The following is a 12600-nucleotide window of genomic DNA, read 5'->3' as shown; positions in this document are numbered from 1 at the left end:
ATCAAAAACATTTTTAAACTACAAAAAGAATAATAATATAATAATAATAATGACAATTGAACAAAATAGTAGTACGGCAGACGAATCAGAAAGAGATATTTCTAAAAAGAATATTAAAATTGGAATAGTAACATGTGAAAGACACCCTGAAGGTTCGAAAGATGATAAGTCAATGCTCAAGCAATTGTTTGATAAATTCGAACAACAATGTCAAATAGTTTCTTGGACTGATGAAACTGTCGATTGGGAACAATTTACTTTATTAATAATTAGATCTACTTGGGTATTATATTGTAATATATGAAAAATAAAATGAAATGAAACTAACACAAACAAACTTTTTGAAAACAAAAAAGGATTACGTAGGAAAATTTGAAGAGTTTAAGAAATGGTTGGATAGAATAGATTCATTGAAAATAAAGATATTGAATGACAGTAGTGTAATTCGTTGGAATTGGAATAAACAATATCTTTTGGAGTTGGAGGAGAATGGATTTGAAATAGTTCCCAGTATAATAGTGAAGAGCGACAGCCAAACATCTGATTCAGTCTTGTCGCTGAAGGAATACGTTAAACAAGGTGTTGAAGCTGGTAAATTCGATAGGGATCAAAGCGAATACGTGATGAAACCGGCTGTAAGTGCAGATGCATACGGTACATTCAGATTCAATCTAGACAATTGCCAGGAGATGGACTTGGAGTTTAGAAAGTATTTGGCAGAGTTTGATATGATCATTCAACCGTTTGTAGGGACTATTCAGACCGATGGCGAAGATTCATTCTTGTTCTTCAACAAGAAATTCTCACACGCCTGTGTGAAACGTCCGGCATCACAAGATTTCCGTGTCCAAGAGAATTTCGGTGGTGTCATTCTTCCAAACACGAATCCCCTTGATTCTGAAATTCAATTGGCATCCAACATTGTAAATTATATATCTAAAACTAAAGGAAATCTTTTATTCGCTAGAGTTGATATGGTAAGTGTTATTAATATCTTGATTATTTAATACCCCAATACACTAATAATAATAATAATACTTTAATTCATATAATATTTTTAGTTGAGATATAAAGGTAGATTATGTTTAAGTGAATGTGAACTGTTTGAACCGTCACTATATTTATTGGACAACGATGATAATATAAAAAGATTTATAACAGCTGTTTCTGAATTGATTTAAATGATTCAAATATTGGAATAACAATAAAACTAATAATTTAAATTCTATTTATTATATTTATTTTGTTTATATGATAAGAAGTAGCCAGGAAATCAGATTTCCCGTGGGTTTTAATGGCTTTACAATGATCTCGAGAAAACACTTGACTATATATCTATTTCTGTTGCAATTGTAGTGTTGTTCGCGAAGGTTGTTGATAAAAAGGTTTCAAAGTGCTGTATTTTAATGGCTACTTCTTCTCATATAAACAAATAAACATATAACTAATAAAACAAAATTTAAAATAATAAAAAAAAAACAGCTAAATCAAAAAAAAAAATAGATTCTTCAGTGCACTTTAATTGGAAGATCAAATTAGTTAATCTGATTTTTTTTCTAAAAGCGAAAATCGAACCAAAAGAATGATCACACAATGTATAAATACAAATAAGTTAATATCTTTTAACAAAAGTAGATTATTTTTGATTGCAAACATTACATATAATATAAATAGAAATAGTAGTAGTGGCTATCATTATTGTACAATTAATAGAAATAACAACAATAGCAATGGTGATATCAAAAGTGCAGCTCAAGACGATGATGTAAATATAAAGATAAAAAAGATTCTATCACAATTCCCAAAGATAAAATATGGATTTGCATATGGATCTGGTGTGATCTCACAAAAAGGATACGAATCAAATAGTAATAAGCAACCGATGATCGATCTGGTGTTTGCAGTGGAGAACTCTGAACAGTGGCACAAAGAGAATATAAAGCAAAACTTTGATCACTATTCATTCCTCGCTTACTTTGGTGAATCAACTGTTACCACCGTACAAAAGATGGCTGCAAAAGTATATTATAATACATTATTAAATTATAATGGTATTGTAAGTACTTAATATATATTTGGAAAAGAAAGATAAATATTTAATATTAATATTTTCAACATTCTAGAGATATAAATATGGAGTCATTGAATATAACGATTTATTAGATGATTTGAAGAATTGGGATAGCCTTTATATATCTGGTAGAATGATGAAACCGATTTTAGACTTGCCAGTGTGTGAGCAAGATGCTCTCAGTGAAATGCACTCGGTCAACAGCTCAAAGAATCAGACATTCGCAATTACATGTGCGTTGATGATGCTACCGAAGCAATTCAGCGAATACCAATTGCTCCACCAGATATCATCGATCTCCTACATGGGTGACATCAGAATGAAAGGCGGCGAGAATCCCAATAAGATTCATAACATAGTGGTGAACAACATCGAGTCGATGCGAGCAATCTACATGCCGTTGATTAAAAAGAATTTCGCAAGTTACCTAAAGATCGATTACTCTGAAAGCGATAATCAATACCATTTCACGCAATTGGCATCGACTCAATTGGATTACTTTGAAATGGCATCGTTACTACCACCAAAGATAAGATCCGATGTATTGAACAATCTGAGAAAGAATGTAAAACTAAACAACGAGCCAACTGTATCTGCGGACCAAGTAAGACAATCGATCTCCAAGATTGTTGGAAGCAGTAGTTTTAACCAATCCGCCAAAGGTGTATTAACAGCAGGTCTATTTAAATCTGTTGAATATATTTATAGAAAGTTGAAATCAAAGAAATAAAAAAGGGTTAAAATTTAAACCATGGTTAAAAAATTTCAGTTGGAACTTTAGTAAAAATTACTTAGAAAAAAACACAGTTAGTTGTTTTTCCCTCATCCACATTTTATTTTATCCCTCAACCAGATTATTTATTTTCTTTTGAAATATTACGATTTTATAAACATGGCTAGAAAAAAGATAAGAACTAATAATAGTAATAATAACAATGATATCAAAATAAAAAAGTATGAAAATAATAATAGCAATTATACAAGTATTATAAATAGCGAAGTGGTGAAATCAATCTTTGATGATGGAAAGATCAAGTTTTTCGATTACTTTAAAGAGTTTGGTCAAAAGAACTTTCATACTCCTCAGTATTTCAATCAACAACTTTCTCATCAAAATTCATTCGGTGTTTGTCATCAATCTAAATGGAATGAATCGAATTCATCATTGAATTTAAATTTTAATAATGAATGTTTTGGTAACATGTTTCCAATCGTTGCGAAATCCATATGGTTTAGAGATTACATCCGAACCGATACTATCATCAACCAAGGATTTAGATTTAGTTATTCTTTTGATGTCTCTAAATTTAATTTGACTGGTAATAACTCTCTATCCTTTGTAATGCATAGTGTAATGTCAGATCTAACAAGCGATGATCAATATCAATATGGTTTTGCCAATGTTGTTCACACTCTAGCTGTCGAACTATCAAAGTCATATGAAGATTATAGACTATTCATCAGAGTGCATAATCTCAAAAGCAAAGAGAATCTTTTCAATACTGAACTTCCGAAATCTCTATTCGCACCCACTGGCCAGAATAATTCATTCGTAATAATGTTCAATCACGAGAGTTTGTCAATCTCAGTGAACTTTAATGGCAACTTGTTGACTCATTTGCCTTTTAATTTCAAAGAGATAAACAACCAAGTAGACCATCTATTTAGTTATTTCGGTATTGTTGCAAGGAGCACTCAAGGTTCTATCATATTGCTGGATAATATTCAATTGTCCTCAGAGTCGAGTGAACCTCAAACTCAAGTCTCAGAAGTAGCAGTTGAGCAGACAACCGATGAACAAGATCAAGATCACAGTAAACCATCATCTAGAAACCAATTGATAAAGAAATGTTTAGTAAGAAACATCGTTCTGAGGAGATACATCAAGAGTTTTCTACCATTGATATATCTACACCCAAGTCATATGATAGCACTTGGCAATGCTCAATGGTTGGCCGGCTCACTGATGTTGACTGGTCCATATAGAAGCCAAGTTGGCGTATGTTGGAGTAGAAACCGATTGAACATTGGTGCAGGTTTCTTTTGTAGATTCAAAATTAGAATCGATGGAGGTGGCGCCGATGGTATGGCGTTTGTTATTCACAACGCTCCAGAGGGTGCCAATCACATCGATATGAAACAGGTCGGTGGAAACCTTGGATATTCCGGAATTCCCAACTCTCTTGCCATCGAATTCGATACCTATTACAACGAAGATTGTGATGAAAACGATAGTCATGTATCGATTCATTCAGATGGAACTGAACCAAATACCTCTCTATTCGAATCCTCATTGAGCTATGAAGATATTCGACCGATGAACGATGGTAGATCTCTTGATGTGGTCGTTAGATACAGTGAAGCAGCTGGAGTACTTGAAGTATTCATAGATAATAAATCGATTGCAACAGATGAAGATTTCAATCTATCTGAATTCATAGGACTGGAAAATAATTTGGCCTATGTTGGATTCACCGCGTCAACAGGAGATGCATCTCAATATCATTTTGTAGAACAATTTGAAATTTATAGATTATAATTTGTCATACAATAAACATACTTAAATAAATACTCATTTACATCTAGATCGTGCTAGAATTTACAAATTTCTTTTTTTTTTTTTTTTTTTTTTTTTTTGTATTAGTTATTATAACTATTTCAATGTAAACCAAACTATTAAATTAACAAAAAAGATTGATTGTTTTTGTTTGTTTGAATAATATTCAAATTTGTATCATATTTATTTTAAGAATATTATCATTTGGTTGGTTCTTAGGTTATTTAAGCCTTGAGACCAGAGAAGAAATCGGCCATCTTTCTTTGGATTTCTTGCTTGGATTGTGACTCGGACTCCAATTCTCTCTTGGTCTTCTCGTGATCACGTTGAGCCTTCTCAATGGAATCCTTGAGCAAAACGATATCGGATTGCAACTTACGGATTTCGGTTTCGAGTGAGAGACGGGATTGTTGTTCGTCGGAGTGATCCTTCTTGGCCTTACGCAAGTCGGATTCGAGTTTCTCGGCGGTAAGACCGTCCTTGGTCAAGGTCTTCTCGACTTCTCCGTACTTCTTCTTGATCTCCTTCAATTCGGTCTCGACCTTCTTGACGTCCTTCAATGCCTTGTTCTTGGCCTTTTGTTCGGCGTCGACTTGAGCGGTCAAAGCATCGATCTCGCTGTCCAATCTCTTACGTGAACGGTCAGAGTTGGTACGGGCGATCATCTCCTCCTCGAGACGTCCCTTGACTTCGATGAGCTCACGTTGGAGGTTGTTCTTGGCATCCTCAGCAGACTCCTTGGCGTCGATCTCCTTTTGGAGGTTACGACGGGCTTCTTCGAGGTCGAGGTCTTGGAGACGCTTGGCATTCTCGGCTTCGGATCTGGACTCTTCGGCGTCGTCGACTTGCTCACGGAGGTCTTCGAGTTCTCCCTCGAGGGCACGCTTCTCCTTCTCGAGTCTCATCTTGACCTTACCTTCGTCGTCGATTTGGGCACGCAAGTCGTCGATTTGACCTTCGAGAGCCTTCTTGGACTTTTCGAGTTGTTGACGAGCGGCATCGGCGGCGTCCAACTTGGACTTGAAGTCTTCGATGACCTCTTCGAGCTTGGCAGCACCGATTTCGGTTTGAGTCTTGGTGGCAGCCTCGTCGTTGAGTTTACCCTTGGTCTCACGCAAGTCCTTCTCGTACTTCTTCTTGTCCTTCTCGGCACGTGATCTGTTCTTGACCTCAGCATCCAAACGAGCCAAGTAGTCTTCGTTCTCAGACTCGAGTCTCTTCTTGGCACGCTCAGCTTCGTTACGGGCCTTCTTCTCCTCGTCGAGGGTCTTCTTGATGGCATCCAACTCTTCGGCCAACTTCTTACGTGACTCCTCAGCTTGGGTGGCGGTTTCGAGTTCAGTCTCGTACTTCTTCTTGTACTCCTCAACCTCGAGATCCTTACGACGCTTGATGTCCTCCAATTCACCACGAGCTTCCTCTTCTTCTTCGAGTGAAGCCTTGAGCTCTTCCAATTCGACTTCGAGCAATCTCTTGGCCTTGACATGCTTGTCCTTGGCGAGAATGGACTCCTCCCATTGTTCCTTGATCTCATCGATCTCGGCCAACAAGGATTTGTTCTTCTTCTCGGCGGCATTCAATGCGGAACGCTCAGTATCGAGTTGACCACGGAGATCGTCGACTTCAGCCCAGACTTGCTTACGGAGCTCCTCGTCGGCAGCACGTGAGGAACCTTCCTCGGCAGCACGCTTCTCAGCGAGGGTTTGCTCGAGCTTCTTCTTGGCCTTCTCAGCCTTGGAACGAGCCTTGGATTCAGTGTCGAGTTGAGTCTTCAAGTCGATGATATCGCTCTCCAACTTCTTCTTTTGACGGTCGATGGCAGCAGAGTTACGATCGGCTTCCTCAACCTTGGCTTCGAGATCAGAGAATGTCTTACGAGTGTTCTTCTTGTCCTCCTCAGCCTTGACACGAGAGTCGGTCTCACGATCCAAACGAGCACGCAAATCGTCGATTTCAGCATCCTTCTTTCTGATTTGCTCGACGTTGACGGAACCGGACTTGTCCTCCAACATCTCTTCGAGTTCGACAACACGGACTTCAGCATCCTTTTGCTTCTTCTCAGCCTTGGACTTGGCAATGTTGGCAGCTTCCAACTCGTCCTTCAATGACTCCAATTGGGTTTCGGCAGCCTTCTTGGACTTGACGGCGTTGTTGGCACGGTCGTCAGACTCCTCCAAAATGGAACGCAACTCGGACAACTCCTCGTTGAGACGCTTCAATTGGACGTATTGGTCGGATGAGATAGCCTTTTGGTCGTCGGCTTCTTGACGGGCAGCACGGAAGTCGGCTTCAGCCTTCTTGAGAGCCTTCTCGATCTTGGCACGCTTGGCAGCCTCCTCTTCGAGTGACTTGTTGGCTTCCTCGAGCTCGTACTCGGCCTTCTTCTTGGCACGTTCAGCACGCTCCATGTTTCCTTCGGCTTCGTCGGCGGTGTTCTTGTACTCGTCGTTCTTGGCTTGGAGCGATTTGACTTGCTCGGCAGCCTTGTCACGCGACGATACGATATCGGCGAATTGACGCTTGACTTCGTCCAACTCTTGTTCCTTCTTGGACTTGGCTTCGGAGACAGCCTTCTTGGCGTTGGCTTCCTCGTCGATTTGCTCCTTGAGTTGTGAGACTTCCTTCTCCAAGTCGACCTTACGACGCTCACCAGCTTCGACCTTCTTCTTCTCCTCCTCAAGTTGTTCGTTGACAAACTTGAGTTCGGATTCGAGAGCCAAACGCTTCTTGTCGAGAGCTTGCTTGGCCTTGGATTCTTGGTCGATTTCAACCTTCAAGTCAGAGATTTGACCTTCGAGTTGTTTGTTGGTGGAATCGGATGACGATTTACCGTTGTTAGATTCTTCGAGTTGTTGACGAACTTCAGCCAAGTCTTGCTCCAACTTCTTACGGGTCTTGTCGAGAGCTTGCTTGCTGTTTTGTTCTTGAACCAAGTTGGCCTTGGTGTCTTCGAGTTCGGCCTCGACCTTCTTCTTGGTCTTCTCGAGGTTGGCCTTGGCGAGTTGTTCAGCTTCCAACTCACCTTGGAGACGGGCGACTTCACCTTCGAGGGCAGCCTTTGCCTTCTCGAGCTTGGCGATGGTCGATTGCAACTCGGAGATTTGGTTTCTCAAAGCCTCCAAGTCTTGCTCTTGCTTTACCTTCAAGTCGTACAACGACTTCTTCTCACCACCGGTCGACTCCAATTGATCCTTCATCTCGTCCAACATCTGTTCGAGAGCCTTCTTCTTCTTGTCGAGTGAGTCACGGTTCTTTTGTTCTTCGGCGAGCTCGTTGCTGACTGAAGCCAATTGTCCCTCCAAAGTCTTCTTGGTCTTCTCCAAATTGTTCTTGGCCGAGACTTCGTTGTTGAACTTCTCGTTGAGCTCGGTGTATTCACCTTGGAGCTTCTTGTTGGCGTTCTCTTGGGCGATCTTGGCAGCGGTCTCTTGAGCGAGTTGTTCGGTGACTTGAGCCAACTCGTCCTCGAGCTTCTTCTTTTGACGGAGCAAGTCGTTCTTGTCCTTGGTCTCGGCGTCGAGCTTGGCGTTGAGATCTTCGATCTCACCGACGAGACGAACACGTGCCTTTTCAAGAGCACCCTTGTCCTTGGACTCTGAGGAGATGGAATCAGTGAGCTCCTCAACCTCCTTTTGAAGATCGGACTTGATCTTCTCGAGACGAGTGATGGTGTCTTGTTGACCGTCGTTCAACTTCTTCAATTCGTCGACCTCCTCTTCGTACTTCTTCTTGAGTTTCTCGAGACCGGCACGCAACTTTTGCTCCTCAGCAAGTTCCTCCTCCAAATCACGAACCTTGTCTTCGGCGTTCTTCTTTTGGGCTTGGAGATTCTCGATTTGAGCCTTCTTCTCGTCCAACTCCATCTCGATATCGTCGACACGGATTTGAAGTTCACGCTTCTCAGACTCCAAAGCGTCCTTGGAGTCGTAGAGATTCTTGAGAGCTTCCTTTTCGGACTTCAATTGACGTTGCAAGTCGTGGACCGATGACTCGGTATCACGCAACGACTTCTCCAAACGATCCTTGGCAGAGGATGTCTCGGACAAAGTGTTCTTCAACTCTCCGATCTCTCTCTCCTTCTCCTTGATCTCCTTCTCGAAGTTTCTTCTCTTCAATAATGGACGAGCCTTGGAGAATAACTTCCACCATGGCCAGTTCTTGAACTCCAAGTAGGCACGCAAGTTCTGTTGAATGATACGTGCGCTGACAGTGTGCTCACGAGCGGTCTTGTAAGCCTTACGGGCGATCCAACCACGGGCGGCAGCTTGGATCGACTTGATGATCTCAGAGATACGCATCTCACGAGCCTCTTCGATACGGGCGAGTTGACCGGCACGGAAGAAGATCTTGGTGAGACCGAAACGGTATTGCTCCTCCTCGATGTTCAAGTGCTTCAAAACGGCTAGGGTAGCCTTTTGGACGTCCTCAGCATCACGTGGAACGTTGGGGGCGAGCAAGTAGTAACGCTTGACAAAGTCAGAGTAGATGATACGATTGGGGAAACCTTTACGGGTGATACGGATACCTTCGAGCACACCATTGCAACGCAATTGGTCGAGGACGACGTGATCTTCGAGCTTACCTGGCAATTGCTTGTTGTTTGGAATGATACAACGAACGAAATGTGGATTGGTGGTCTCCAAGGTGGCCATCAAACTGGACAATTGCTCCTTGTAGGAAGCGGCGACGGTGATAAAGTTGGCACCCTTCTTGGCACGCGAAGCGATAGCTGGGTCGTTGAACAACTTCAATACCAATTGGTCACCAGACTCCTTGAAGCAAAGCTCCAAATCTTGTTGAAGTGGATCCTTGTTCTTCTCGAGCCAATCGGAGATCTCGTACATGACTTGACCGGCATAATGGGTAACACCGAATTCGGTCTTGGAGAAACGTGGTTCTTCGTATTTTGGATGCTTCTTGGAGAAGTGAGAGTGGAACTTTCCGATGAGGGTGGCGTCGGTGGCATTTGGGAAGACAGATTGTTCGTCCAACAAGGCGAGCAAACCTGGTGGTTGACGGGCATCAATGAGATCGATGGTAGCTTGTGAATCCAAACCGAAATCGATGAAAGTCCAGTTGATCTTCTCACGCAAGTACTCCTCTTGCTCCAACTTGAACATATGATGATTGAAGAACTGTTGGAGTTTCTCATTGGTGTAATTGATACACAATTGCTCGAATGAGTTGACCTTGAAGATTTCGAAACCGGAAATATCGAGGACACCAATGAAGTAGGCCTTACGCTCTTGACAGAGGACTTGATTGATCTTCTTGACCAACCAGAGGAAGAGACGACCGTACAATGCCTTGACCAAGGCATCTCTTGAGGACGATGCTTTCTCTGGGTTCAAGTGGGTGGCGACCAAGTCACGACCGGCAAGGATACGTGGCTCGATCAAAGCCTTCTCCAAAGTGGCTGGGTTGACTTGGAGGACGGTGGCGACGTGGTTGAGCGAGGTCTTGTCCTTGAGGAGGGCACCTTCACCGGATCCCTTCTCGAACTTGACGTTACCCAAGTGCAAGACGGCGGCGATGACCTTCATGATCGACAATTGCTCGTCGTTCGAGAATCCCATGATGGTCATGGCGTTACGAGTTGCCTTGTACTCCTCGAGGTCAGAGACACCCTTGATGTCAGTGCAACCGGATTGGTTGAGATACTGGTAGTTCTCTGGACCGGACAAGAACAATTGCTTCTTCTCGTCAGAGGTGGCACCGGCCAACAATTGGTAGAAGATGTGGTAGTTACGCTCGGTCTCAGCTTGGAAAGTGACACGAGACTTCTCCAACAAGTAGGATTGGATGGAGGCACCACAGATGAAACCGGCACTGTTGAATTGGATTTCAATGAACTTACCGAAACGCGAAGAGTTGTTGTTACGGGTGGTCTTGGCATTACCGAAAGCTTCCAAAATTGGATTGGCTTGGAGAATTTGTTGTTCCAAAACACCGGCACCATTGGCAGTTCTACCAGCAACAGCTGCCAAATATTGGATTACCTTCTTGGTATTCTCAGTCTATATATATATAGTTATTTCGATTATTAATATATTGTTTTTGAATGTTTCTAAAATGATTTTTCTCAGTTGATTGATACATTACCTTACCGGCACCAGACTCACCAGTAATGAGAAGTGATTGATTTTGACGGTCGTCCAACATAGATCTGTAAGCACCATCGGAGATGGCAAAGATATGTGGAGCAACTTCGTTTCTTCTTCTACCCTTGAAGAGATCGACCATCTCTGGGGTATAGATTGGAATTCTCTTGAATGGATTGACGACTACCAAGAAAAGACCAGAGTAAGTCTGTTATATTGATTGATTTAAAATACAATATTAGGATATCTATTTGTTTGTTTTGAATTGTTGTTGTTGTTGTTGTTTTAAAAAGATACTTACGTAGATCAAATCTTGATTGTATCTTACACGCATGTTGTGGAAGACAGCTGGCTCATTGAGGTATGACAATTCAGACATATCCTCAACACCGTCGAACTTGACTGGATTACGTTGGTTGGCATCGTCCTTCTTGACGGTACGCTCCTCACCGGCGGTGGTCTTGAAGACGAAGGAGTCAGCGGTCTCACGGACGATTTCAGCGCAGTCGTAGGTGTCACGCTCCTTTGGATCTGGGTTGTACCAGATGTATCTCTTGTCAGAGGCAGCGATCTTGAAGAGATCGGACTCACCTTGTCTAATCTTGAGATACTTCCAATAGTCAGATTTACGATCGTTGATTGGATTCATTTTGTAATGTTACGATTACTTTTTTTTTTTTTTTACAAATTTAAACTAAAATAGGAAAGAAAAAAAGAAAAGAAAGTTAGTATTTGAAAAAACAACTAAAAATAATAACAATGTATCAAATTCATTCCATATACATTTTAATTAATTGATAAAACAAACAAAGAAGGGCAAGAAGAATTGATTATTGGATATATAAAATATAAATATTTGTATTACTACAAATAACTAGCAATCTTTTTGTATTTGCTATGACAATCTAAAAAAAAAAACAAAACAAAATAATATGAAAATAAATTGGATAGATAGCCAGCTGGTTTTCAATTTATAATTTAAGTAAATCAGTTGAGGGATTGGATAATTGATTGATTTAATTAAAATTAAATATAGATATAATATTATTTTCAAATTTAATTAGAAATAAATAAACAAATCTATTGTTGATCAATACCACTTTGCATTAACACACACGCTCCTTTCCTGTTCAACATCTTTTATAAAAAAAAATAAAAAAACTTACCCATTGTTTTGAAAAATGGGTTTTTTAAATTATTTTTTTTTGAATTTGGATGAGGGTTATTTGATTTTATAGTTGTGTGTTTTATTTGATTTATAGTTTGTTTGAATTTATAATGTTAGAGTGTGTGGAATGGGTTGTTTTATTTTTGTTTGAAAAATGGGTATTTTGTAAAATCAATAACAATCAATCAATCATAGATATATCAATCCATTACATATATAAATATTTGATAGATTGAATTTTAATGTTGTAATGAATGAGTGAATGTGAAGTTGTTATTATTATTATGATTGTTATTATTATATTGGAATGAATTATTTAATGATATAAAATAAAAATTAGTTAATACTTACAATTACAAATTTTAATTAGGAATACAAGTTAAATAATGTTTTTAATATTACAACCAGGAATGAATATAGATATATAAATAAGAAACAAACAAAACAAAATAAAAGAAACTCTTCAAGAAATATATAGAGATGAAGGTTGTTCGATTATATGTGTATAGATTTGAATGTTATATTGGTTGTTGGTGTAAAGAAATGAATGTTTGAAACAATGCAGCTCTCTGAAAATTTATGTGCAATCTTTTCTGCAGGCAAAATCTAAAAAAAAAAAATTAAAACTTTTAATTTTTTTACAAAAAAAAAACCAAAAAATCGTTGACCATTCATAACTGCTTGGTAAAATTGTGCAATTTCT

At 39.8% G+C, this 12600-nt stretch overlaps 3 protein-coding genes across 3 annotated transcripts; 2 read left to right on the top strand and 1 right to left on the bottom strand.

Moving 5' to 3' along the window:
• Positions 1-49: 49 nt before the first annotated feature.
• On the top strand, positions 50-2801 carry PPL_01744 (mitochondrial matrix Mmp37 family protein; the record flags this gene model as incomplete). Its single annotated transcript, XM_020572747.1, has 5 exons — positions 50-283; positions 357-977; positions 1062-1102; positions 1633-2056; positions 2124-2801. 5 exons carry the CDS (start codon positions 50-52, stop codon positions 2799-2801), a joined length of 1998 nt encoding a protein of 665 aa, XP_020436864.1.
• A 162-nt stretch (positions 2802-2963) lies between these two features.
• Positions 2964-4610, top strand: PPL_01743 (L-type lectin-domain containing protein; the record flags this gene model as incomplete). Its single annotated transcript, XM_020572746.1, has 1 exon — positions 2964-4610. One exon carries the CDS (start codon positions 2964-2966, stop codon positions 4608-4610), a length of 1647 nt encoding a protein of 548 aa, XP_020436863.1.
• A 242-nt stretch (positions 4611-4852) lies between these two features.
• On the bottom strand, positions 4853-11378 carry mhcA (myosin II heavy chain; the record flags this gene model as incomplete). Its single annotated transcript, XM_020572745.1, has 3 exons — positions 4853-10645; positions 10731-10937; positions 11031-11378. The coding sequence occupies 3 exons, from the start codon at positions 11376-11378 to the stop codon at positions 4853-4855; spliced, it is 6348 nt and encodes a 2115-aa protein (XP_020436862.1).
• Between the last annotated feature and the right edge of the window lie 1222 nt (positions 11379-12600).

Source organism: Heterostelium album (assembly GCF_000004825.1).
Source record: "Heterostelium album PN500 unplaced genomic scaffold PPL_scaffold2, whole genome shotgun sequence".
In the NCBI taxonomy this organism is placed as follows: Eukaryota; Evosea; class Eumycetozoa; order Acytosteliales; family Acytosteliaceae; genus Heterostelium; species Heterostelium album.
Note: the sequence above shows the minus strand (reverse complement) of the source record. Positions and strands in the feature narration are given on the sequence as shown.